Source organism: Lissotriton vulgaris, chromosome 5 (genome assembly GCF_964263255.1).
Source record: "Lissotriton vulgaris chromosome 5, aLisVul1.2, whole genome shotgun sequence".
NCBI lineage: Eukaryota > Metazoa > Chordata > Amphibia > Caudata > Salamandridae > Lissotriton > Lissotriton vulgaris.
This window is the reverse complement of record NC_141693.1, coordinates 1,994,654,595-1,994,681,255: the sequence shown is the minus strand read 5'-3', so window position 1 is coordinate 1,994,681,255 and position 26,661 is coordinate 1,994,654,595. Positions and strand designations below refer to the sequence as shown.

Genomic DNA, 26,661 nt, shown 5'->3' with positions numbered 1-26,661 from the left:
TATTCTGCGGTCTTGTGGCTGGGTCCGGATTCGTAGTCTTTTCTCTGTTTTTTGTAGCCCTTGTGGGCGTCGGCGTCACACCTCCTTGGGTGTATTTCCGGTGACGTCGGCATGCTTCCTGCGGAAGCTCCCACTCTTGGGCGCCATCTTCGGATTCTTTTTTTCCGTGTTTCCTTCTTTTCCGAAGCAATGGCAATGTTCTATTCAGGTGATAATTTCTTTACCACTCGTCCTTATATTCTGTTACTTCTTCTCCTCCTATCTTTTTTTTTTTTTTTTTGACCACCTCTTCTCTCTCCAGCCTCATCTTTCTGGCGGAGGTGGGTGGGTTCGCTAGTGAATCCAGAAAGATCTTCAAGCTGCAAAACTACACCGACAGGTAAGAAACTATTCGTTTTGCAGCGTGAATCTTTCTGGATTCACTATGCTGTGCATAGATTTCGTAGCGGTTTCTCATTTCCGTGGCGGCTGGGTGGAAGATGAGCTCTGGTTTCTGAATATATGCTGGAGCACCCTTTGTCCGACTTGTGCTTCCTTGTTCATTTGAACATCCACGCAATAGTGCTTCGTTAATGTGTGCACCGAAGCCCATGTTGCCGCCAGGCATATGTCTTGTATGGGTGTATTGGCCAGGAAGGCTATTGTAGCCCCCTTTTTCCTAGTGGAGTGGGCGCGTGCCCCCTCTGGCAGTTCCTCTCCTGCCCTTTTGTGGCAGAGTTGGATTGTTTGCGCGATCCATCGTGCAATAGTGGTCTTAGTGACTGCCTTGCCCATGTAACTGTTGGCGAACGACACAAAGAACTGTTTCGTTTTCCTGTGTCCTTTTGTCCTTTCGATGTAATGCATGACCGTCCTTCTGGCGTCCAGGGTATGCAGAGCTCGCTCTGCGCTAGTGGTCGGTTTTTGGAAAAAACTCGGTATCTGTATGGACTGGATCATGTGGAACGTGGACACCACCTTCGCCATGAAATGTGGGTCGGTCCTCATCACCACCCTGTCATTGTGTATTTGTAAGTAGGGCTCCTGTAGCGTTAGCGCTTGCAGCTCGCTCACTCTGCGTAAGGACGTAATTGCAACCAGGAAAGCAGTTTTCATAGTTAGCATCTTCAAAGAGGCCTTGTGAAGCGGCTCGAAGGGCTCCTTCATGAGTTCCGTCAGGACTACGTTCAAGTTCCATGCCGGTGGTGGCATACGCTTGGGTGGTGCAATCCTTTTTGCTCCTTCGAGGAACCTCTTTACAACCTGTGATGTGAAGAAGCTTCTGCCCATCTCACCCCTAGAGTATGCCACTATAGCCGCCAGGTGAACTCTCAAGGAGGACGAGCTGAGCTTTTTGTCCAGTAAGCGTGTCAGGTAGTTCAGTACCGTGGAGTCTTTCTTCATTTTATTGTGAAGTCTCTCCCTCCTGCACCACATCGTGAACCTTTTCCACTTTGCGACATAGCACTTCCTTGTGCTGGGCCTTCGTGCCTCCCGAAGGACCCTGAGGGTGCTCTCTGGCAGTTTCAAATGTGCGAATTCGATGTCCTCAGGAGCCATGCTACTAGGCTCATGCTCTCTGGTTCTGGGTGCAGCACCTTTGCGTTCTGCATGGAGAGCAGGTCCTTTATCCTGCTGAATCTGTGGGGCGCACACTGCGCCATCTCCATGATCTGAGAGTACCATGTCTGCCTGGCCCACTGCGGCGCGACCAGTATCAGGGTCATGGTGCTCTCCCTGCACTTTCTCAGTACACTGTGTATCAGTGGTATCGGGGGAAAAGCGTATGCAAATTTCCCGGACCAATCTATCCATAGGGCATTCCCAAGGGACCCTTCTTCGTGTTGTCTGGATGCGAAGGTTCAGCATTTCGCATTCTGGCGTGTTGCAAACAGGTCCACTGATGGCGTTCCCCACTTGTTGAACAGCCACCTTGTCTCCTGAGCATTGAGCTCCCACTCGTGGGATGCCGAGGTCTGTCTGCTCAGCCAGTCTGCCTGAATGTTCTCCTTCCCTGGTAGGTGTATGGCTAGTAGGTCTATCTGGAGAGGGATGGCCCACCTCCATATCTCCTGCGCTAGCCTCGAAAGCATTGTTGACTGTGTTCCACCCTGTTTGTTGATGTAGAACATCGCCGTGGTGTTGTCTGTCTGTAGCAACACCTTCTGCCTGTACAGTCTTGTCTGGAAGGCTTTCAGTGCAAGAAAGATTGTCTTCAGTTCTAGGTAATTGATGTGCTTTGTCGCATCTGCTGGCGTCCAAAGACCCCTCACCTTGAGTTCCTCCATGTGAGCGCCCCATCCCTTCAGGGATGCGTCCGTGGTGATGGTCACTGTCGGATTTGGGAGTGTAAGAGGCTGTCCCCTTGTTAAGTTCTCCTGGGTCCACCATGCCATCTCCTTCTGCACTGCGTGCGTCACCACCACAAGATCCTCCCAACTGCCCGAAGCCTGTGAACATTGTTCCTGCAGCCATTCTTGCATGGGTCTCATGTGGAGCCGCACATTCGGCACTAGGTGGATGCATGATGCCATCATCCCCATGATCTTGCTCGCGGTCCTCACTGTCCGAGCTTGCCCCTTCCGGTATAGGTGAGTCTCCTTGACCAGAGCCCTTGCTCTCTTCTCGCTGGGGAACACTTTGCCCTGTAAGGTGTTGATCTCTGCCCCCAGGAAGATCTTCACTTGCTCCGGCTCCATTGATGATTTCTTCCAATGGACGGAGAACCCCAAGTTTATGAGTGTGCTTGTCACTGTATGTGCATGCTGCTTGCACTTCTGGTACGAGTTTGCTTTCACCAGCCAGTCGTCGAGGTAAGGGTATACGTGTATCCCCTGTCTTCATAAGTGCGCTGCGACTGCCGCGAGGCACTTCGTGAATACCCTCGGTGCTGATTTCAGTCCGAAGGCCAGCGTTGTGAACTGGTAGTGGCCTCCTCCGATTGCGAACCTGAGCATATGCTTGTGCTTCTTGTTCATCGGTATGTGTAAGTAGGCGTCCTTGAGGTCTATCGTGACCATGAAGTCTCCGACTTGCAACTGCGGCAGCACCTCCTGCAAGGAGGTCATTTTGAACTTTTGTGTTCTTATGAATTTGTTGAGGACCTTAGGTCTAGGATGGGTCTCATTTTGTCGTCGACCTTTGGTACTAGGAAGTATGTTGAGTATATTCCCTTGTTCCTTTCCCTGAAGGGAACTCTTTCTATGGCCTTTTTTTGTAGAAGGTCTTGCACTTCTTCCTGAAGCCTTGCCAGCTGTTCTTTTGCTGGTGGCTTTCCCCTTGGTTTTCTGCTTGTTGGTTTTTTCTCCAACTCCAAGCAGTATCCGAATTGAATGATGTTTAGGATCCATTTGTCTGATGTTATTTCTCTCCATTCCTGGAGATAGAACTTTAATCTTCCTCCCACTGGTGTCATGTGGTCGTAGGTCATAAGACTGTCCTGACCCCTTCGTACGTGGTGCCCCCTGGGATCTTTTCTGTGGTTGGGCACCCGGGGGAGTGTGAAGTCACTTCGAGGTGGGCTGCTGCCCCCCTCTTCTATTCTGGCCACGTCCATTTCTCCCTCGAAAGGACTGACCCCTTGGTTGGTATTGCCAGGACTGCTTCTGGTGACCCTGCTGAGCCTGCGAGTCTGCCTGGTGCGTCTGCTGGAAGGCCTGGTGCGATGTACTTGGCTGGTTTCCACCTCTCCCGCCGGGCCTCCGTGCCAGGGTGCCTCTTCTGTTGCCTCTGAACTGCAATGCCCCCATGGATCTTGCAGTCTCGTTATCTTTTTTGAGTTGGCATAGTTTGTCGTCAACCGTTGCTCCGAAAAGTGTTTCGCCGTTGAACGGTGTGTTCAGGATACTGTGTTGTACCTCGGGTTTGAACCCTGAGATCCTGAGCCAGGCGTGTCTCCTTTCCGTGACACCCATCATCATTAGCCTGCTGGCGGTGTCTGCTCCGTCCAGGGCCGTCTTAAGGCAAGAATTTGCCGCGTTCTTCCCTTCTTCGATCAATTTTTCGGCCTTCTGCCTGCCATTCCTGGGGTAGGTCCTTCACCAAGTGCCCCAGCCCCTCCACGATCTGGTACATGTGCCTGTTTAACAGGGCGTTGGAATTAGCCATGCGCTAGTGGGTCGCGGCATTTTGCTCGATCCTTCTCCCCACCAGATCCATCCTCTTGCTCTCCTTATCCGGCGGTGGGCCCGAGGTAGTAGATACGCTCGCCCTCTTCCTAGCTGTGGCCGTGATAATGGAGTCAGCGGAGACGTCGCCTCAAATGTAGGCCGGGTCCTTCGAGGAGTGTTTGTATTTCTTCTCTGTTCTGGGAGTTACCGCCTTGCATGTTGCGGGCTCTTTGAACGCTTCCTTTCCCTGCGCCAAGACGCTCTCGAGCATTGGAAGGAACTGGCTTCTTGTTTGTGTTGGGAGCAATGTCTCTAGCAGGAAGTCTGCTTTCTGCTTTTCTTCGTCGAGTTTTAACTTGAATGCAGTCGCGGCAGATTGTATCGCCGAGTTGTATGCCCCGATGTCGTCCGGCGGCGAGGGTCTCGAGGGGTATGAGTCGACCGCCTCCTCCGGGCTCTCGGTGTCGACGTCTAGGTAATCCTCCTCACGTGGGTCAGAGGATCCCACTCGGCGTCCACTCTACTGCCCTCTTCGTCCTCGTAGCTGTAATCCTCGTAGGGATTTTCTTCAGCTTCCCGGTCGTCGACCATCTCGTCGCTAGGCACATGGTCGTCGACATGTTCCTCTTCCTCCTCGACCAGATCTAGCACGGCGTGCTTGGTCTTGTGTGGAATCGTGAAGGCACTCATCTCGGCGGCGACCTCCTTTCTCCGCTGCAAGAGGCTTGCCATCTCGGCTTCCAGCCGACGTCTTTTCCTTTCCACCTCGGCCGCGTTTTCGGCTTCGGAACGTTCGGCTCCTCTCTTCGGCGCCTGGTTCGGCGTCGAGATTTTCGGCGTCGACGGCTTGGACGTCGAACTGGCTTTCGGGTCCTTGGGCGTTGCCGAGGCTTTAGGGTCTTTCTCCCTCGACGTCGATCGGTCCCTTTCGGCGACGATCTTCGACGCTTTCTGCTGGTCAACAGCCTTCGGCACCAGGGACTCCTTCTCCGAGGATCCGCTGGGCCTGCTCGTGGTCGCGGACGGCAGATGTCGCTGCGTCGGCGCCTTCGGGCTCTTGGCCTCGTGCTTTCGAGACTCAGAGTCTCTAGTGTTCTTATGGGACGTCGAGTCTACTACCTTATCAGGTGTCTTCTTGTAATCGGTCTCTACGACCGTGTAGCCGTCGTCTTCGGCGGCAGCGTTGTCCTCCTCCTCTGAGGACATCCCCAGCTCGTACAGCGATGGCGTCGGGGATTTTCCTCCGAGGGTGGCGTGTGCTATCCTCTGTCTCTTCCTCACACGGAGGGTCTTCTGGGCGAAGACGGCGCAGGCGTTGCAGTCCTCGCTTCTGTGTTCTACCGGTAGGCAGAGGTTGCAAACCGGGTGCTGGTCCTTCTGTGCGTACTTGTGTCTGCAGTTCGGGCAGAACTTGAACGGCGTGTTGTCCATCCTCGTGCGTTCAGGCCTCCCTGAGCGCGTGGACGTCGACGATCGTCGAAGTTCTCGAGGTTTTCACCTTCTTTCCTCTTCGTCAATGGCTTGTGAAGTCTTCTTTAGTCTTCTTCTTCCAATATCTCCTCCAACTTCCACTCTTTTCAGTACTTTCTCCAAAAATGTCTGGAGCCCAACGGGAACGATCCAGACCCGACCGCGGAAAAAAAGAATCTGAAGATGGCGCCCAAGAGTGGGAGCTTCCGCAGGAAGCATGCCGACGTCACCGGAAATACACCCAAGGAGGTGTGACGCCGACGCCCACAAGGGCTACAAAAAAAAAAAAAAAAAAAGAAAAGACTACGAATCCGGACCCAACCACAAGACCGCGGAATATGCACAGCATAGTGAATCCAGAAAGATTCACGCTGCAAAACTAGTTATTAGGACAACCATTTGAGCCAATTTCATGAAAATTCCATTCTGTGCTTTTGCAGGGTGAAATGGTTGCCAGTGTCGAAAGACGAGGATAAATCAAGGATGATGAGAAGACAAGAGTAGTTGTGATCCAGGATATTGAGAGCATTGTCCGTATGTGTAAGATGGCCGCATCTGTACTGTCGCCTGGTCTAAAACTGGATTGGCAATCGTTGAGCAGGTCAAATGTTTCAATGCTTTGACAGATCGGTGAGGGCACTTTTTTCCAGCACTTTCCCCAGGAAAGGGAGGTTAGTTAGTAGACGGGTCACTTGTGTCCATTATCGAGCCACTTCAGACAGCCATTGTGGTAGTAATCACAGGCCTATCGGACAAATACCTCACAGTATCAAGAAACCTTTCACAGCTATTGTGCCAGTTACCATGTCCTACAAGATGTATACGGCGACAGTAACCACACCCAATCAAACTATTGTATCGGAACTATCATATCAAACTGTTGTGGTGACAATAATTATGTCCCAGTGAAAACGGACTATTGCATCAAGCATGCCCGCGTCCACAATCAGTTAAGTACGAGTAATGAAATCAGACTAGATTCATGAGAATACGCTTATCCACGTCATTGACTGTGCCGCCACCCCGTCGCCCATCAGATAATGTGCTACTACTAATACGCTCCAGCACTATTATTCTAGAACCAATGAGTGCAACAACTGACTCCGAGGGAATATAGCCATCTCAGGCCTGCACAAGATGCTCTTGGGCAGAATCTTTAGGACTGGCCACAGGAATCTTTGTACAGGAGTCGTAGTTCAGGCTCAGACCCTCCTATCCAGGAACATCCTTTGACGGAAGCAGTTTGAGAGGCACACAGTTTAGTAGAGCAAGAATGACATTATACACGTTTGTGTTTATTTGCATCTGAAATTTCTTTCTACACGCTTATTTTATTTTGATAATTGAAAATACAATTCAATATATGCAACACCGAAGCATGGCAATAGTGGAGGTTTTTACCTGGCGGAGGACCCTATTTCATATTGGACTACTGAGCGAAATCATAACACTAAGATTAGTTCTTGAGAAAACTCATCAGCCTACATTGACCGAGCAAGAAAAGTATGCTGCCTTAGTGATTAAAAATTTCACTGTATTTTCAATTCAAGCAAGCGTCGGACTTGAAATACAGAAGGCGGCTTATTGAGATTCCAAAAACCACAAAGTGTATGGATCCTATTAATACCATTCTAAAACTATGGTGCAATTCAATCTTTTCTAAACTCTCTTTGTTGACAAGAATAAAAGCCTGCAGACACAGAAGTTATTGCCCAGAGGAATTCTGAGAGATTCATGTTTTTTTACTGATTATTCTCTAAAAGGGTTCAAATCCTCTGCAGAGAGATCTGATGCTGTATGTTTCCATAACAAAGGAACCATCTCATTAGGAGAAATACATGGCATGCATTTTTTGACCGGGTTTACAGGAATATTTTATAAGTTCACCAAACAATTCACACATTGGGGCTAAAATCAACTACCTTGAGTTTATTTAAAAAATGCACTTTCCAACTTGTATATTAAGGAAAAAAGTCACAAATCCTGTTCTCTTCCTGGTCCCAGGAGCCCCTGGGACAGACTCCCATCCAATCCCCGTGCTGCTCTCATGCTAGAAGAGCAGCAAGGGTATTGGCCTGAGCGGGCTGAAGAGACGCTCCGCTGGGGCCAGGGAGTCTGTGGGGTTTCTCCAGCCCAGCTGTTCAATGCAGCCAGGCTGAAGAAACCTAAGTTTGGCCAACCTGAGACGGCCAGCCAAACACATTTGCGCACTTAGGGAATGCACATAGCATCCTCCTCCCATGCCCCGCCCCGCCCCACCCCTCCTTGCACAAGCTGACCCAGAGACGGAAAATAAAAAATAAAAAAATGCTAGAACAAAGTCTTATTTTCCATTTTCTGGCTCTGAGCCATGCAGTGGGACAACGCTCCTCCACCCTTGCTGAGGAGCTGCCGCTGTCTACCTGCCAGTGCTCAGCGACAAAACATCCGCTGCTCTATTGGAGCAGAACCCAAAAAACGGGTGCATACTGACACTTCCGCACAGCCGCAAGCATCAACAGCAAGGGCAGACAACGCCGCCTGGGCAACTTTTGTTTGTAAAAAGGGCAGTATTGCAGGAGGCTTTGATCTTGTAATATCTCACTTTACATCAAAGGAGGTCTATAAAAATGTCACCTTCTGTATGTGTAAGAATAAATCCCTAACAGCTGGTAACCAAAATGATTTATTTTGTAGTAAAACTTTGCAGCCACACCTGCATAAAATAAGTGTCCATGAAAACTAATAGCAGACAAATAAATTATTTTCTAGAGAAAAATCAGTAAAACATAAAAAAGTATGAGTACACTTTCAGGAATATGAACGCTCAAACATGGCCCTTTCCTGTCTTACATTTACAGCGCTTCACCTTTGTGTGTTCATCATATTGCGCCGTCGGCAAGGGTTATTTTATTGCATAATTTCCAGTTGCAGATTGCATGCTGCTTCTGGATGGGGTGGCGTTATGTGTGACACTCCGATCACATTGAGCCTACGGAACCGAAGCATGCTAGGATGGTGGGGGTCACTAATGCTGCACTGGTAAGTCTCACTCTCAGTCTATCTGTCTGGGGTTGAGATGTGGCAGGTGGGGTGTTGGAAAGGCAACAGAAAACACAAGCACTCGTTTGGAGTACTCAAACAAAGAAATGAGATAGGGCGCCGGGCGGGGGCAACAGAGAATATGAGCACTCATGTGGAGTGCTCTAACAAAGAAGAATGTAGCTCCTAAATAAGGAGCAGTAGATGGACACAGTACTTAGTCCATGCTCTGGGGAGAGCTAAACAGAAGAAGAGGCATGATGCATGCATGCTATGGAACCAACGGGAATGAGGAATACAAGAGCTCAATGGAGTCCACAAATGGTAAGCCTGTAGGCGGGCTGAAGCCCACTGAATTATAAACAACATGTCTCTTCGAGGCTGCGCATGTGCTGTCTAGGCGAGTCCTAAAACCAGATCTTGTCCGATGGTCAAATACCATGGCAACAGCATGTCTCAACACCAGAAATACTGCTTTATAAACAGTGTCTCCAGTATTCCACGAATCTGAATAATAACAACAACTACTCTTCATTCAAAGATTGGCGCGCTTCGTAATGCTCCAGCTACCCTCAGAAGGCTGAATTATAGCAGCAGTTTCAATCCCACGCTCATATCCTACGGTACACAACCCCTGAGAGGCAGCGAGAGAGGACGTGGGTATCAGTGAAAGAGACATGCACTGTGTGACACTTGGGAGAATTAACATTGTGGGGTTTATACCGTGCCCAATGCCCCCAGCCCGCAAAGTGCCACTCTACCCGATGTCCTCACCTTACTCCCACCTCTCTTCACCCGGAAGCGGTCATCCTTCATCAGGCAGTCCAGCAGCTCTTCCATCTTCAGCTCAGAGACACTGCATGGAAAGAAGCAGGGGTCAGTGCAATGTGCACAGTGGTACAGACGACCCTACAATGCCTGTGTTTATCAAAACAGCACTTACCTGTGTGCACCGTCCTGTTAAGGAAACCAAAACAATGCCTTCAACTGGAGGTACAACATTGTTATCAGATGCCTACACATTCCAGCAATAAGCTACAGTATACATTTAGTGTAGGGTGAAACCTACAACTTCCAGGGATTCTCTGCAGAAGTAGTACCGGGCAACATCCTCGCCAGCCGTTAGCCACTTATGCAGATAGAGCCCACCCCCTTTTGCAAACAGTTTTTCAGTAGTTTCACACCCCAAGTGCAGTGAGTCTGTGACCCATTCCATGAGAAAGTAACTGAGTTCTATTCCTCAGCAGCGTGGGTAGTCTTGCAAAAACACCTTTAAACACCTTTAAAATACAGGCTCTGCAAATCTATAAGACACACAGCACAACTCCACACAAGGCAAACACATGCAACACAGAAGACGCACAGTGTGGGAACAACAGGATCATGGGAACATGCACATAGGAAGCACAGCTTCCAAATCCTAACAAGCACTGGCAATGCCAATAGGTCTAGCTTTCTAGTGCTGCCTCTCAAAGGCACATCATTCACCATGCACTCAAATGTCAGTCATTTATCTCATGGGTATTAGGTATCGGGGGAAAGGAGCCTGCCTCTCCGATGTGACGGAATATGCACAACTAAGAGTGCCTGAGAAGAGGAATAAACCATGTGAAAAAGTAGGCATGGCTTGAGCTGAGCTGCTTCAGACAAGTGTCAGCAGATGCCTCCAGCACCATGCAAACAGTCCTAAAAAAGACCAGCTTTTTTACTGGTAACATTTGGCCAACTGGGACAGCAGCACACGTAGGTAAACTACGTAACAGATATGGCAGCTGCATTTGTACAATCTGAAGGGGACAGGTGGGATATTTAGGAAAGCCCAGAAAAACTGCATTCCTACAATCCAAACAGGGTGAGATAGCTGCTGGATCACCAACCTTCTCCTGTAAAATAAGAGGCAGGGAGCAATTTTCTTTTAGGTTCTTCCAAAGGAAATTAATTTCAGTAAAGCTCTTTCTGATGGACACAGTAACTGTAAGATCCTCGCCTTTATAATATTTCCCAGGCCTCAGACAGGATCTGGAAACTTTCCATGGCAGATATCCCGCATGCTTCTAGGTGGCACAGAAGCGCCGCCCGCGCTAATATCAGATATAGGCCAATACACCTAATTCAGGTGGGAGCCCCCTGCTTTTTGAAGCCAAAATAGATTTTTTTGGCCTCCTTCCGCCTCGAATTGCATCCGCTTCAACAGAAGTCAATGGGAAAGGGGTGTGGGGGATGAGAACATTATCCCAATTGGGCTTTTTAAAATCTCCTACATTCCTCTTCGAAAATGTTGGGATGATATTGGGTTCATGCTTGACACTTTATACACCTGCAGACACAGAGCACAAAACTGTCTGTACCGGTGTGCAGAAGTCTAACTTGGGACATTTTAAGATGCAAAAAGGGCAACTGGACAGAACGGGGAGGTTGGAGAGCAGTGAGGAATTTGTAGTTAGATGCAGTATCCACCAGAAGAGAGTTACCCAAAGAAGTAACTTTCTCCTCTGATGGATACTTCGAACCACAGATTCATCAGGTTTAGAATATATAAAAAAGTAATGCCTCCGAGGGCGAGGATCCGTAGAGTGAACTCAGACCAAAAGGTCTTACAGAACTGAACGGGCAAAAAGCCTTTCCAGTTAGACCACCAGGTGGTCAAGGTAGTATTGCTTCGAAAAAGTATCCACGGACACCCACGTTGTAGCCCGACAGATGTTAAGGGCAGGCAACCGGCATGCCAACACAGTGGTGTCAGCCTTAGTCCTGGTGGAATGGGCTCTCAGACCTCCCGGAGACTGCGTCTAGGCCAGAGCATAGCAGACCTTATTGTGGGGGACTATCCACCTCCAGAGTCCTCTTCTGCAGCGCCTTCCCTTTCTTCAGCACAGAGAACCCCACAAAGAGCTGTCTGTCCACTCTATGGACCTTGGTAAGATCAATGTAAACGGTAACAGTTCTTCTGGGGTCCAATGGAAGTAGCCTCTCCTACCCTTTCGAAGGATCACGCAGGACAACAAATGCTGGGAGAGTGGAAGGGAGTCATGAATTTTAGCAAGAATGCTGCCCGAGCACTCGGCACCAATTTGTCCAGAAAAAAGATGGTGTAGGGTGGATGCACCGACAGTGCCTAAAGTTCACTCACTAGACAAGCTGAGGTGACAGCAATGAGAAGACAGTCTTTAGAGTCAGAAGACACAATGAGCAGCTGTGCATCAGCTCGAAGGGTGTGCACATGGGAAATGTCAAGATCAAATGAGGTGCCACTGTGGTATCACAAACTGTTTGAGAGGAAACATGTGAATCAAACCTTTAATAAACTATCACAAGTGATTTAAACAAGGTCTGTTTGTCCAGTAAACAAAAAGAGGCAAAGGGCCAACAACTGATCTTTAACAGGGCCCACAGCAAGGTCTTGCTGGGCCAGAGACAAAACAAATAGAATATGCAACAACTTGTCTTTTTAAGGGATCTGTCTTGCGGAGTCCACGCTAAGCATAGGATAGCACTGATATACACCTTCAGGTCCGTTTAGTGCGCTATATAAAGTGGATATAACATAACACAGGAGGGTTGCCTAATTGATTCAATTTTAAATAGGTCTACCAGGCCCTTGGAAGCAGGTCTTCAATCCATCCAGGTAGGACACAGATAACACCTATGTATGTAAATTGTGTATATTTGGTAGGATGTGCATGAAGTGAGCGTTAAATGTGGCTGTGGCCACCCAGGGATCCATCTGGATTTTCTGCACAAGAGTGGTAGGTAGGATGGAGAGGGCCAGAGAGCAATGTGAATTGCAGGGCTTCTCCAAAGCATTCCTGTGGTCCTTTGTAGTGGAACGGACGTTAGGGTGTGCAGGGTGGAAGCCAAAGGGAGCCTTTGTAGTTTATGGAAAACCTCTTGCCCTTTATAGCTCTACTGTTCGCCTGAATTGTTACCTTCAATAGAGTGCGCATTAGTAATGTGGGAAAGCCTTTCCGTCTTTTGTACCTGTCCTTCGCTCGCAGAAAAGCTCTTAACTCCTTCCCACCTTCCTCATGACACTACAAGGCAATGATTATGGCTGAACATGTCTAGAAACCCCCACCCCCCTTCACAAAAGTCAAGAACTGCCTGAAACAGGCCCCAGGCCTTCAGAATTCACAAACTCTGGGCCCGGTTCACAAAGGAAAATTTAGACCAAAAGTCTAAGTTTATGACTTTCGGTACTCACAAAGGTAAGTTACGAGTAGTACCTTTACGTTTGCACTCGGGGCAGAACTTCCACACTTGGGGCAGAACCTCCACACTCAGGGTGGAACCTCCACAGTCGGGGTGGAACCACCGCACTCGTAACGAAACCCCTGCACTCGGAGCGGAACCTCTGCACTCGGAGCGGAACCTCTGCACTCGGAGCGGAGTCTCTGCATTCGGAAGAAGGGAAGGAATTTCCCGAGAGCCTTGAAGATCCACATACAGTTTCTAACAACTGAGTAGATCTGAGTCTTAAAAGATAGGTCGATATCGAAGGTGACTTTCAGGTTTCTAGCTGTCAGGGTGGGGAGAGAGAGAGGGGAGGTCCATCTTTGGATCAGGCGCCATGCCAACCCAGATTAGGGTTAGGTCCTAATAATATGATTTCTGTTTTATCCAGGTTGCATTGTGGTTGGCTTTCCTTGAGCCAACCTAAGACTGCTCTCATGCAATTTGAGAAGGCAACTTTGCAGGATTCTGAGTTGCCCTCTTAGGAGAAGACCAGCAGGGTATCGTCAGCATATGAAACTATTGTAACGCCGAATGTCTCAACCAGGGTAGCCGATGGAGACATGTACACATTAAACAATGTTGGGCTAAGTGCGGAGCCCTGGGGTACCCTACATTTTAGAAGTTTGGCTTGAAGAGGTGAGATTTCGTCCAGATTGGATATTCTGCCTCAGAGAAGAACAAGATCAACCAATCAAGTTCTGCTTCCCTGACACCAGGCAGATAGGCGTTGTAAAAGGATGTCATGGGGACAGTGTTAAACGCCACCAAGAGGTCCAACAAAATGAGTGCGGCATTGTGTCTGGAATCTAGGGACAGTTTTTGTGACTCAGACTTTCAGCAGCGCTGTTTCTGTACTGTGTAATGTTCGAACACCTGACTGAGAGGGGTGCAGGAGGTGATTAGATTCTAAAAACTCCGAGAGTGGTTTATTTACTAAGGATTCTAGTTTTTTGGGGCTGCTGGCAGAAGATATGGGTCTAAAATTAGAAAGAATCTTACTATTTACCTGTTGCGGGGGTGAAGGAAGGGCTTGGAGACTCGACCTAGGTATATAAGGTTTTATTTTAATGAACGTTTTCTTTTTCCTTAGCAAGAGTCTTTCTTGGGCCAATATCACGGGATTTACTGTTCCTGGACACGTCTGTGGTCTTCTTGGGTCTTTTGGGGTTTTCTGTGGGTCCTCTGTAAACCACTCCTCCTCGGTTGCGCCATTGTAGGACATGCGGGGGGAAAAAATAATAAGGACCAGTTAGGAAATTATCCTTCTCAGACTATTCCCACGGGAAACCAGGAGTGATGGGACACCACTGTTTGTGTATTCATACAACTATTTACACGGGGTGAGACGACTGTGAATTGAGGGTGTGTTGGGAACAGGTTAGGGAGGGGAGCACACTGAGTATGTACAATGCCCGCTCTACAGGCAGTAACTGCCAGAGCGCTCTGCTACTGAAGGGCACCTCCCCTCCTCCCCAACCAGCCTGATATGCGCTGCCGTACCTGGTTGAGCCACACTCCTCCGCGAGTGTGTAGTTGAAGTTGGGGGGATTTATAGAGCATGCGTTTACCAAAAAGGTTTCATGGCGCTGAACGGTTCAGTACAGAACAGACAACAGTTCGATCTCAAACGCTCTGGTGAATAACCAGGTCTTCAAGCCTTTGCGGAACTCCGGGTATGATTGAGAAAATCGAAGATGTGGGACAACCAGGAAATTCTTGGAGGAAGACCGTAGATTCCTTGAAGGAGTGTATGTTACAAGCCTTGATGCTACATATTGGGGAGCCAAGCATGCCAATGATTTGAAAATGAGACGTCCAAGTTTAAATTGGCATCTATGGGCATTCGGCAACCAGTGCAGTTACTTCAGAAGCGGGAGGGCGTGGTGGAATCTAGTCAGACTATAGATCAGCCTAGCAGCCTGATTTTGAATAAGCTGTAGTTGGCGTAGTTCATAAGCAGGACTGCCAATATATAGAGAATTGGCATAATCAACCCGAGAGATAACAAGGGCAAGAAGAATAGACAGAGCCTCGATCGTGAAAAACATGGAAACCTTCCGGATGGTACGAAGGCATAAGAAACAGGAGGAAACAATCATGCTTATTTGGGTGTGCATGGAAAGATCGGCACTGATTTTAATGCCCAAACTTTCACGGATTTAGCCGCAGAAGGGGCTGGTCCGAGACAGGAAGGCCAGAAGTTAGAACACCAGGGATTGGGCGAGCCTCCAATCAGGACTAACTTCGTTTTGTCGGGATTTAACTTCAGATGGTTCATGCTCATCCAATCCTGGATAAAAATCATAGTATTCTGGAAAAGGGCAACAGAGTCAGGGGAAGAAGAAAGAGAAAATATAAGTTGAAGGTCATCAGCGTAATTAAACACTGTGACCTCCTGGAGATGCAGAGCAAAAAGTAAAGGGAAAATATAAAGGTTGAATAAAAGGGGGGAAAACCACAGGTTACCGCTCTGGGAGTAGAGGAAAAGGAAGAGAGCTGGACCGCCTGTTGGCGGTTCTCCAAGAAGGAGGAGACCCAACTCAAGGCCACACTCGAGATACCAGCACATCCGACACGGTCAACCAAAAGGGGATGGTCGACTGTGTCAAAAGCGGCCGATAGATCTAGCAATATCAGGGCCTGTGCGGATCCATGATCAGCACTCACTCTCAGGTCATTCAAGACCGAGAGGATAACTGATTCTGTAGAGTGGGAGGGGCGGAAGCCGGCCTGATAGGGATCCAAGTAATTGGAGTCCTCAATGAAAGAACTCAGACAATGAGTAACATGTCTCTCTAACACCTTGCCCAAAAATGGAAGCAAGGAGATGGGGCGGAAGTTAGAGGGGATAGTAGGGTCAGCCCCAGCCTTCTTCAAGACAGGAACGATCTTAGCTGACTTGAAGAGATTAGGGACGACACCCAAGGCCAAAGATTCTTTGAGGAGGGTCAGAGGTAGATCGGAGCAAAGTGGGAAGATCTCCCGAAGGATGTGTGACGGACAACTGTCAGTGGGGGAGCCAGATTTCGTAGCATTTACCAAACTGAGAAAGTTCTCAGTCGAAATGGGAGGGAAGTGCGAGAAAGAATAAGTGTAAGGGGAAGGCAAAGGAGGGGGAAGAAAGAGATATATGGAGTTTAATTGTGGAAATTTTAGTGAAAAAATAATCTTGAAGAGAGTCACACAAGTCCTGGGACGGGAGCGGTTTAGCAGTCACTGGGTCGAGTTTGGACAAGACTATTAAGAATAGAGAAGATCTCCTTAGATTTATTAGGAGAGGATAGAATCAGTGCAGAAAAGTATTGTGTTTTTGCGGCGAGGATGTCATTTTTATATTCCCTGAGAATATGCGCTCTGCCCGTCTAAGCTGAAGTTTCTTAGTTTGCAGGGAGGGAGAGAAGCATCTTTGCGCATCATGTGGACGCCTACATCAAATTGATCTCCAAGGGACAAAATCATCACAAGATGAGGTAAGCCAGGTGTTAAAGCTAGGGCCTGATCATGGAGAGAGAAATCTGATTCTGAATAGGCTCCTTTAAACAGGCTAGAGGAGCGGAGAGAAGCACACAAGGAATTAATGTCAACTCGCCCCAAATTCCTCACTTTAACGTTCGTAGGTAGAGGGTTGCTCACCATAGGTTTTAATGATAGAGCAAAAGAGACCAAAAAATGGTCGGACCACAAACAAGGAAGAACCGAAAGTAAAGAAATGTCTAAATTAGCTGACCAAATTTGATCCAGAATATGACCAGACTTATGTGTGGGTGACTCAACCAGTTGTGCCAGATTCAAATGGCTAAGTAAATCAGAGAATTCCTTGGAGTAGGAATCCTCCAAGGGGTCGCCAGGCCAATAGTTAAAATCACCTAAAATCATTATACGTGCATTGTTCACTGTCAATGAGTGTGGCTGGGCGATGCGCGGTGACGGTGGCCTGCAGGAGCTGGAACCTCCTTCCGTCGTCCCTCGTCTCGTCCTTCTCCCGTCTCCGTCTAGATGTAAGGTCCTTCTCCGTTTTCCTCCTGAACTCCGCTACACATCAAACACGCTCTCCCGGTGTCGTCACACGCTGACCTTCTCACTTCCTCCTCTTTGTCCAATCCCAAAGTGTACACGTCATCCGGGGGCGTGGAGTCGTCCTCGAGGTACGCCCAGTTAAAGGCACACTCCTTTTCTCCGTCTGCGTTTTCTCTCCACAGGGACTGGGAGTCCAAACTCCAATCGTTCTGGGGTGAGTGGAAAGAGGGCGGGGTAGTTGAATCAGTGACCCACCAGTCCACGTTTGGGGCCATCCCTTCTGTCTGCCTAGTCTCCCCGCTACACTGCCGAAGGTTTCTTCAGTAGTGGGATGACACTAGATTGTATCCATAACAGAGGAACAGTTTGGAGGGCGTTATCAAACACCTTTGCGTAAACAGGGCCGATAACCTCTGATATTGGTTTTATAATATATAGAGACAAGGGTCAAAGTGGTGATCCACATTCGCATGATAGAAGAAGTCTTTTTAGTTCTTGTTCATTAAGAGGAATGAAAGACATTTAGTAAATTAAATAGGTAGGTTCAGGGGGTGCCAAAGGAAGGGCATGGGAGGGCGATGCTGCGCGAACTCCAAGGTTGGTTCGTATTTGATTAATTTTATTGTAAAAAAAATTAACCAAAAATAAAAAAATCACGTAACTCCTGGCCAATCTTTGGGTTGAGTACTACAGAGGGGCATGTTCTTTGGCATCCATGAAGCGCAAGACAATGTTGAAGGTTTTTTTGGGCTTATTTTTGGCCTTTGCTATTATAGCTGTTTAGAAATAAGATTGGCCTTTTTTTTTTAAGTTATAGTCCTGCCCGGCCCGGGTACTTGCCAAGAACTACGCCACACACGGGAAGTAGCTACACATGTCTTTACACTTCAGCTTGTAAGCAAGAACTCAACGTTCTAAACCTGCATTCACTTCATTACTCTCCAATGCTTATGTTACAGGTCTACAGGGCCCATACGGAACCAAAATAGTTCTGGCAATCTTTATTTACACAACACTACAGGATTGATAAATGAACAGGTGGATAGATGGAACAGAGCAACAGAAATCTATATAAATATGTTCACCGTGAACAGTGCCCGAGCAATTACATGTCACATCTAAAAAAACAACACAAATATATGAAGGAAATGTGCAGAACAGTCGTAAAACACCACAACAGCAACAAAGAAACACACAAGGGATACATGCAGAAGAAAAAAGAACAGAAAAACAAACAGACAAGGGACATAGGTAGGACAGAAACAAAAAAACAGACGAGGGGCACATAAGAACAGAGGAAAAACGAACAGGGGGGACAAATGCACAACAGACATCACAAAAATAGCAACACAGAAAGGTATGAGGCACAGATGCAGAACAAAGGGAAAAACAGCAACAAATAAACAGATGACATTAAGAATAGAAAGAAAAAATTCAGAAAAAGATGAGGGACTCATGCAAATGAAAGAACCAAGAGGAACACATTGCTAAAAAAAGGTACCAATGCAGAACAAAGGGGACATAGTCATACAGAAACAGAGATGGGACATATGCAGGACAGACATAAAACAAATAACAGCAAACCATATCAACAGAGACCAGGCCTAGATGCAAAAAAGAGACAAAACAGATGGAGAGCAACACAGACTGATAAAAAACACACATGCATAAAAAAAAGAACAGCAGCACAGACAATGAGGAGGGCCACATACCCAACAGACAGAACATGGCATAATAAAGAGACAAGAACAAACGAATATGCAGACTGGCAGCTGATGACTGCCACATTTAGAACAGAGAGAAACAGAACAGCAACACTCAAAAAGACAGATAGCGGATGGCGGACCCCATGCAGAGCAGAAAAAAAGCAGAACATCCACACAGAAACAGACTGACAACAGAAAGGACCACATGAAAAACAAAGATAAACAGAATGACAGCAGCATCGACAGATGACAGGAGATGGGGGGCCTGATGCAGAACAAAAAAGAAAGCAGAAAAACAGCCACACAGAAACAGTCTGACAATAGAAAAGGTCAGAAAAAACAAAGATTAATAGAAGATCAGCAACAGAAAAGGTAGAGGAGGATCACATACAAAAACGAGATTAACAGAATAGCAACACAGAAACCTAGTGACTGCTGGGTAGAGCTCATGAAGAATAGAGAAAGACAGACTGCCACCACCCAGCCGTCATGTATCCCCTGTCATGTGCCTGGGCTTCTAAGCAATAATGGGTGACCACATGCCACATGACATGAGGCCACTAGGCAGCCACTCAGCACAGAACCATCCAGTGACAGGAGTTAATGGTGCCATGCAGAACAGAAAGCAACCAGGAGAACAGCCACAGATGAACTGACCCTGCACACAAGGGTCCCATGCAGATCAGAAAGAAACAGAACAGCAATCCAGAAACAGTGGAGCCCACTACACAAGGATTTGCAAGTGCTCCCTCAGGAAAAGAGTGATGAAAATTAAAAAAGTTTTTTTTAAACTTGAAAAAAAAATATTTTAACGTAAACTATTAATCTAAACCAAGATAAACTATTTTAATCCTAGAACTAATAGGATATAATGTTGCAGCACATTAATTTAAATGTGCCTCAGATGATGAATCAATATATATTTGATTAAATAGTAAGCTTTTGAAATAATTTTAGAAAGTCCACCTACTGTAATATTTTTATATTAAAATGTACTAAACATTGTTTAACATTTTTATTTAAACTGATGATTCTTAAGAAGTTAAAAATAAGTGATTTCATTTGATATTGATGAACTATATTATACACACATATATACACACTAAACAAAATACATATATAGAGATTTGAAATTAGAAATATTTGATTTAGTTAACAGCATTTCCTATGGGCTGTTATTTGAAGTCCCTGCTCCATTCATTTCTAAGAAAGTGCGATGCAGAAACTGTGAGCGGGACTTACTCAAAGACTGAGCTGGAGTACATTTAGTACTGTTTAAGATCCTTTCTGGCTGTAGTAAATTTTTAAGTGTAGTTGTGAATAGTAATGGGCTTACTCCTTTGTGAGTAGGTGCTTATAGTTGCATACCACTCTAAAACACTAATTTAGGTATAAGTATTTCCCATTCCCAGCCGCTCCTCCAAGTCCCTCCCACATTTTCTACTAAAATGTACACCTACGTGTGCGGAAATCTCCTTATCCTTGGCAGAAACGACAACTGTGGCCTCCATCCATAGATTAGTGAATAGCATTTTGTAGTACGAGAACAGTATTACTGTAGTACTACTTTACATACTAAATAAACGCGGTTGTGACTAGACCACAATATCTTCAGGGGGTTTTCCAAATTGTTAGCCATGTTCTTTCTTTACAAAGAAAATAGCTGAATGTCCAAATCCATCAGATAAGAAGCCATGTCCTATGCACACACCTACTAATAAGTATACGAAGCGAGTCTGTATGCGTCTCCACACACGTGCAATGTGAGGAACTCTGCATGCTCAAGGTGTTCGTGTAAGACGCCTGCAAGGTTGATGCATGTGTCATGCACTTTACACCTAGATGCACTTATCAATGAGACTTTAATGACTTTAAATACTAAATTAACTTAGTGGGTACACGCCTTGCTCGAGACCTTCCGGTCAGGTGCTCGAAACGTCAGAGGAGCACAAAAGGCATGCCAAACGACTCGGGTACCAACACCCAGTATTCAAGCATTCTGCAACTTCGAGAGCGTGCAGAGCATTGTGTATTCATTTTCGTTCATATTACTGTTATCTATTAACAAGCTTCCATACCATAAATTGACACACTGACACTACAATGTGCATGTTACACTCGTAATCATGTAGAATCTATCACTACTACAACTTGTTGTTGTAAATCTTGTACTACAACTTCTCAAACATCATACACAGCGACAATAGTGCTTGTTTTTCACAAAACGCTTGGCATGTGTCCCAATGCTGGACAAGGGCCTTCCTCTATGGGGAGTCCGATGACCTGCACTCATAGGAAAGATCCTGCGACCACAGTGTCCTGGACCGCACTGAAAACTAGAATGCTAACTGCTGTAAATAAGTTAGGTAGGCAGCACGACAAGTCTTCAGGTAATTAAGATATATTTATTAAGTTAGACAAGATAAGACAGCAGAGAAGTAAAACCTCACAGCTGACCAGACCAACTGCCAAGGCTGGAATCCTCAACACACCAGATAGAACACACATAGATACTATGGGAGATAGAGAATGTAGGAACACTAAGAAAGGACTACAGACACCAAGTAGCCATATTGAACCAAGTAAGAATATACAACACTAACCTTCTGCACATAACCACAGGACTGGGGAGAAAACCTACCATGAAATAGAGGTTTCAGCAAAACCTGGCCTGGGTTATTATCTCAGTGCAGACAGTGATGACTCCCAGAAGTGTACAGAGCCACCAATGTGCCAACCTCTCAGACCTCCAGCTTTCCCGTTCGCTCAAAGCAGGAGCGGTCATCTAGGTTCTTGTGCAATGAGCCACAAGTCTCCAGGTCTGACATCTGGGATACCTCATGGCAGAAAGAATAGCAGAGCAGACTCCACCAGATAAAGCTTTGCTGTTGAGGACACTGCCCTTGAAACAAAAGTTTAAGGTCACTTCAAATGCCTCTGGTCTGCAAAAAGCCTACGAGTGCCTAGAAGAGTGGGAGGAAGAAAGCAAGGAGCTAAAGAGGGCAATGAATGTGAAACGTTGAAGTAATTTAAGAAACTAATAGTCATCAGAGGCACTTTCTTCATGTAGGCAAGCTGTGAAAGACACGTCCCGCCATATGTATGAGAAATACAAACCCTGGAAGCTAGTCCAATGGTCGTCAAAACACTCTGGGCCTATTCAACGCTGAGATTCAAACAGGATTAAGGAGCCATTGCAGTAGAACCTCCTTTCACAAACAACTGCTCCCCCTTCTTGGGTCAAAAACCTCTCCCGTCTCTCTGCTTAGTGAAGAAGGCCACCTAGGGCAGGCAATGGTATGAATGAGGCCTCCTCTGTCTGTGGATTATATGTCCTTGAGGGTAGTCGAGGTCTTGTGGGAGAATAGTTCATTGGCACAGCTCTGATACACTTCAAGACTCATTCTTCATATTCCCACTTTCAGGAATCAAAAAATATGGCCTTCGGCCATAGATGAGCGCAGTAAGGTAAGGACCACAGGTTTGAGCTTGGTAAAAAGAAACGCGGTTCAGAATAGGTAATAGGTTTCACAGCACGATGTCAAAGTGGTCTTGAAATGGATTCCAATGGAGTAATGTTTGCAAGAGCACAACAGGCAGTAATGAACAGTAGAAGCCGGGTCATATCCACTGGAGACGAAATGAGGCGTAGCGTTGGAAATGGCCTCAAGTTTTCTCAAATTTGGGGGTTCCAATGACAGTATGCTTACTCTACGCTCATTAGTGACTCTTTTTCACAGATTCCTACTCCAATATTTGGGATTACAGCGCCAATCCAGACACCAGTACAGAACCTGAAGCAGGTTGAAGAGGTCCAGACAACATGGAGGGTAAATCTGCTGGTGAAAAGACAGCTGAGAGTCCCTGCGGATCCTTTGGGCAAATAAGCCAGTGTGAGCTGGGAGAATGCCAAATATGACGGTATGGCCTCTCAAACGCCCTCGACCTGTTCCCATGTTGCAGATGGACCCGGAAACTCTGGATGAAAGCGGCTCCTTGGGATGGGAGCGAGACCCAGAGGCACGGTGATGCCCTGGCACTTTCTAAGGTGAATATTAGTGACACAAAGGGGCTGAGTCCCGCATGGAGTTCTTATAGTTTTTCTTCAATGTATCCGAGGACTTAGACTGTGAGAAAGATCCTAGCTTTCGATTTCTACCAGGACTGGGGCTGGCCCCAGACTTTCCAGTGTTTCCATCTTATTTTCTAGGATGGTGTTAGGATTTATCTGGGCACAGTTGTTGCAGGCCATGATGCTGTGTGACAAACTCAAGCACCAGAGGCACACCAGCTTGTGACAGTCTCTACAAGGCTTAAACCCTATTGTTTTAGGGTCTAACATCCCTTGCACACTGGAACATTTTGTGGAATTAAAATCTCTTCAAAGAGTGAAGGAAGGGAGGAGTAGATCCACGCCTTAAGGCATGGAAAGTAGTGGGACTGATATCAGCGTGCATACATGGTGCTTTTATGCAGGTCTGTTCATCACTTTCGGAGCGCACCAGCATTGATGCAGAGTTGCACAGTGCGCCATCCACCAGGATGCAGGAGCACGGCTTTGAGTTTTCTGGGTCTAGTCGGAAGCCTGGGGAAATACACATGGTGAGGAGTCTGAGGTTAGAAGTATCATCAGAAAAGCTTTGATGCTAACACTCTGTCTATAACATTGGAGCACCTTCTGCACTTGTTGCTGGAAAAAACAGAAGTGTGGAAGTACGCTGCCAGAAATAGCGACGTGTTTCGGAAAATATATTTCTGTTGGCAAAGAGCACAACATATTGCGTGCGCAACAAACAGACACTCACAATCAGCAGTACAAGCCCCACATATTTGTGGGTTTATCCTCCTTGTTTATCCCTACTTTTTTTAACGATTAACAATTGTTACATTCAAAGGACATTTTTTTGATCCCCTTTAAAAACCAAAACGGCTCTTTTTAGAACCAACTTTACTTGTCCAAAACAGAACCCTTTCTATCTCTTTATCATCTGTTCCCAAATATAAAGTGCTTTGACACACAAATCTAGTGCAAGTTTTAAATTTTAGGTATGGTTTGCACTACACACACCTATTAAAAAAATAATATAATTACATCTGGTCATAGTGGATAGACGGGTACACTTCAGCCTATGCTCACTGTCAAATAATGTGGCCATCAGTCGGGATCAGTGGGTGTCAGTTACTCATGCGTGCCCCATACGACTAACTGTCCTTTCAGGCAAATGGCGTTACCTGCTTCCCCCCCCCCCTTATTTTAGAGTCAACAGACATTCCCTGCGCCCAACAATCAGGGTGCACAACCACCGCGGTGCATGGTCCTTGTTAATGGCGAATGCTTGCCTGATCTCAGGCCCATCTCCCCTGTGCTGCTAAACCGCTCTTTTTCCTCCCTGGTTTTCCGTCTGCTTTCTACTACTTTTGCTTAGTTTTGTACTGCTTTCTCCTTCCCTTTACCCCGTTTTTTACTGTTTCTCGTTCCTTTCCCTGTTTTTCCTGAGTTCTTTCTCTGCTTTTGCCTCTTTTTTTACTGCATTCTCCTTCCTTTCCTCAAGTGCTTTCTCCTGCTTCTCCCTGGTTTTTCCTCATTTCAGAGGGACTCAAGACATGGCTGTACAAAAAACAGAGGCCAGCGAAGCAGCTCGCAACTCCAGCGCCTGGAGAACCTCACAGGTGATTTGCCGCACTTTATAAATCCTGAATGATGGATTAATCTTGTAGGTAGTTATTGTGCAAATGTAAACATAAAGCAGCAGCTTACTAAGTTTAAGCATACACCCATTAGTTGAACCCCCAGGGACTGGTCAGGCACTCACCAGATCTTCTAAGCAAACAGTGAATAAACATACACATAAGGTAGATTTCAGAACATGTAACGCGGCCTACTTCATGAATCCCCTCAAGCACTCACATGGCCTTCTGAGCAGCCAATGAGTGGGCACACAAATAAAGGCAGCTCCCTGAGCATTCACCCACTCCAGGAACCCCTACGGCTTTGCCAGGCACTCACCTGATTTTGTGAGCTGCCAGTGACTGGACATATTCAGTCTCGGAGGGAGTGAGCAGCAACAAGCTGCTCCCGGGGCAGCCAATCCGTGCTGTGCGTCCGATGCGATGTATGTACTCTGCTGGCGAGGTGGGAGCACTGTACTGTGCAGAGAGGAAACAACAGCATTTAAAGTCAGGGGCAAACTTCACACAGCGCTGGAATAAAAACACTGCAATGAGCACATTGGAGGACACTACAATAGATTTCCAAAACACAGCTCTCGCTAGTGCTTTTCATGAGCACTGACACAAGTGCTTAGAGGAGCTTCAGCTGAGAGTTTGTACTAGATGGAAGTGCACCTCGTTCCTTCCAGTCTGTACCGTGAAGACAGACAACTGATCCCAGTGCTCTAAAAAGAAACTCACACTGAAACCAATTAGTAAATTCATGGCTTTTGTTAGGTGAGAGAGGAAAACAATGTATTGTATTGGGTTACTGTGTCGTAGAGTTTGTACAGAGTTCTATTACCCCTTGACAGGGCACCAAAGCATTTTCAGACTGTTGAGTAAGTAGCTACTCTATTTGCTGTGTAAGATCAGAAGAGGGTTGAGTGAGGTGTAACCTGCGATTAGTATATTTCAATAGCATGCATAAAGCTTGGAGATATGTTCCAAACGTGCACTCCTTAGCTAATGTCCCACAAAAATACTGAGCATTTTGGCTCTTGCGAACCTTTTACAGTCAGTTTGGCCTTGTAAAACGTGGCAACCACTCATGGGTGGGTCCCCAAGAGCCTATCGCAGCAGTCACCGAGGACAGCCATGTTCGAAAGGCGATGTCACCAGGGTTTAATGTAGCTTTTTTTTTTTTGGAGTGGCAGGACATGCCTGTCTTCAGACCTGACCTGGTTTATGGAGTCATCAAAAGCTCTGCGTGGCATGCCTGACCCACGCTACTCAGTTACCCGTTTAATGAAGGGGTGAGAACAGGAGTGCGGAGTGTCTGTACATAGGACATGTTGTGGAGCTTTCATTGCACAAAATACAGTGGTATGCGGGGTAACACAATATTTGGAAAATATTCCACGCTTGCCCGTGAAATACGGATTTCATCATTATAACGATGGCAGAAAACCCAGACTGCTGCTGGGATTCTGCTCAGGAACAAAATTATGCTTGGAACTATAGAACATCAGTAGATAGGGACTGAGTCACCATACCACCTCAGTACCATGAGCCCGAGTATGACTATAGCGTCTCACTTGCCCTCAAACTCGTAACCTGGGAGACAAGTGAATCGACACCCGAGAACACAACACTCCTGACCCTTTTAGGGATCGCGGTAATACAACACTCACTTTCACAAACACACTCGTACTCGTCCACAATAAGAAATGAAAGACACGAAGAAAGTTTGAAATGTTCATTTAAACTATAATGCTCAAGAATGCAGCATACGTGCCACAATCCAAACACAACTGCCTGGCAAAAAAAACATCAGCACTGTCAATAAACCGTATATTATGAAAAGACAGTATAGCTCAGTGGTCTTCAAATAGTGGGGCGATACCCCTGGGGGGAGCGTGGAGTCATCTCAAGGGGAGAGCTAGTCCCCGCACCCCAGTGGCAAGCAGAAGCCCCAGAACGCACTCACAAGTGGTTTTGATTAGAACATTTGGTAGCCTGTTTACGTCGTGGTGCATTTTTGGCCTAATTTTTAAAGGCAAATTGGCTTGTACTGAGAATGGCTTGGATTGATGTAAGGAAGTGCAGGAGAAGCCTTGGAAACTCGTATGTAGCGAAGGGTTGACAGGGAGACTGAGCATAGCAAACTTGAAAATTTCTACTGTCTAGATGGGAGTCAGAAGACGGGGGCTGGTGGTGGTTTTAAAAAAGGACACCCCTGTGATAGTTTGCAGAAGTGTTTTTAGTGGATATTTGGAGAGGTGTTTTAGACTGGGCTTTTTAGCAGGTTTGGTGGCGCTATGAAAAGGGGTACTGAACGATGTCTTACAAAGTGGGTTTTGCGTGGAGCTTGGTAAAGGATGTCTGAATTATGCTTTCTAGATAGGGCGCCGAGTACTGCTTTTACAGGTGAGATCTGTGCGGTGCTTTTCAGAGAAAGATGAGGTATGGCTTTG

General features: G+C 46.7%; 1 protein-coding gene across 1 annotated transcript in view; it reads right to left on the bottom strand.

The window, feature by feature from the left end:
• Positions 1 to 26,661, bottom strand: part of DDX31 (DEAD-box helicase 31) — a 201,356-nt gene that overhangs the window by 67,978 nt on the left and 106,717 nt on the right. The window contains exons 16-17 of the mRNA XM_086924761.1: positions 24,543 to 24,682; positions 9,354 to 9,435 (exon numbers count right to left, since the gene is read on the bottom strand). Coding sequence (XP_086780887.1) covers positions 9,354 to 9,435; positions 24,543 to 24,682 — 222 coding nt within the window. The remainder of the gene's footprint in view (positions 1 to 9,353; positions 9,436 to 24,542; positions 24,683 to 26,661) is intronic.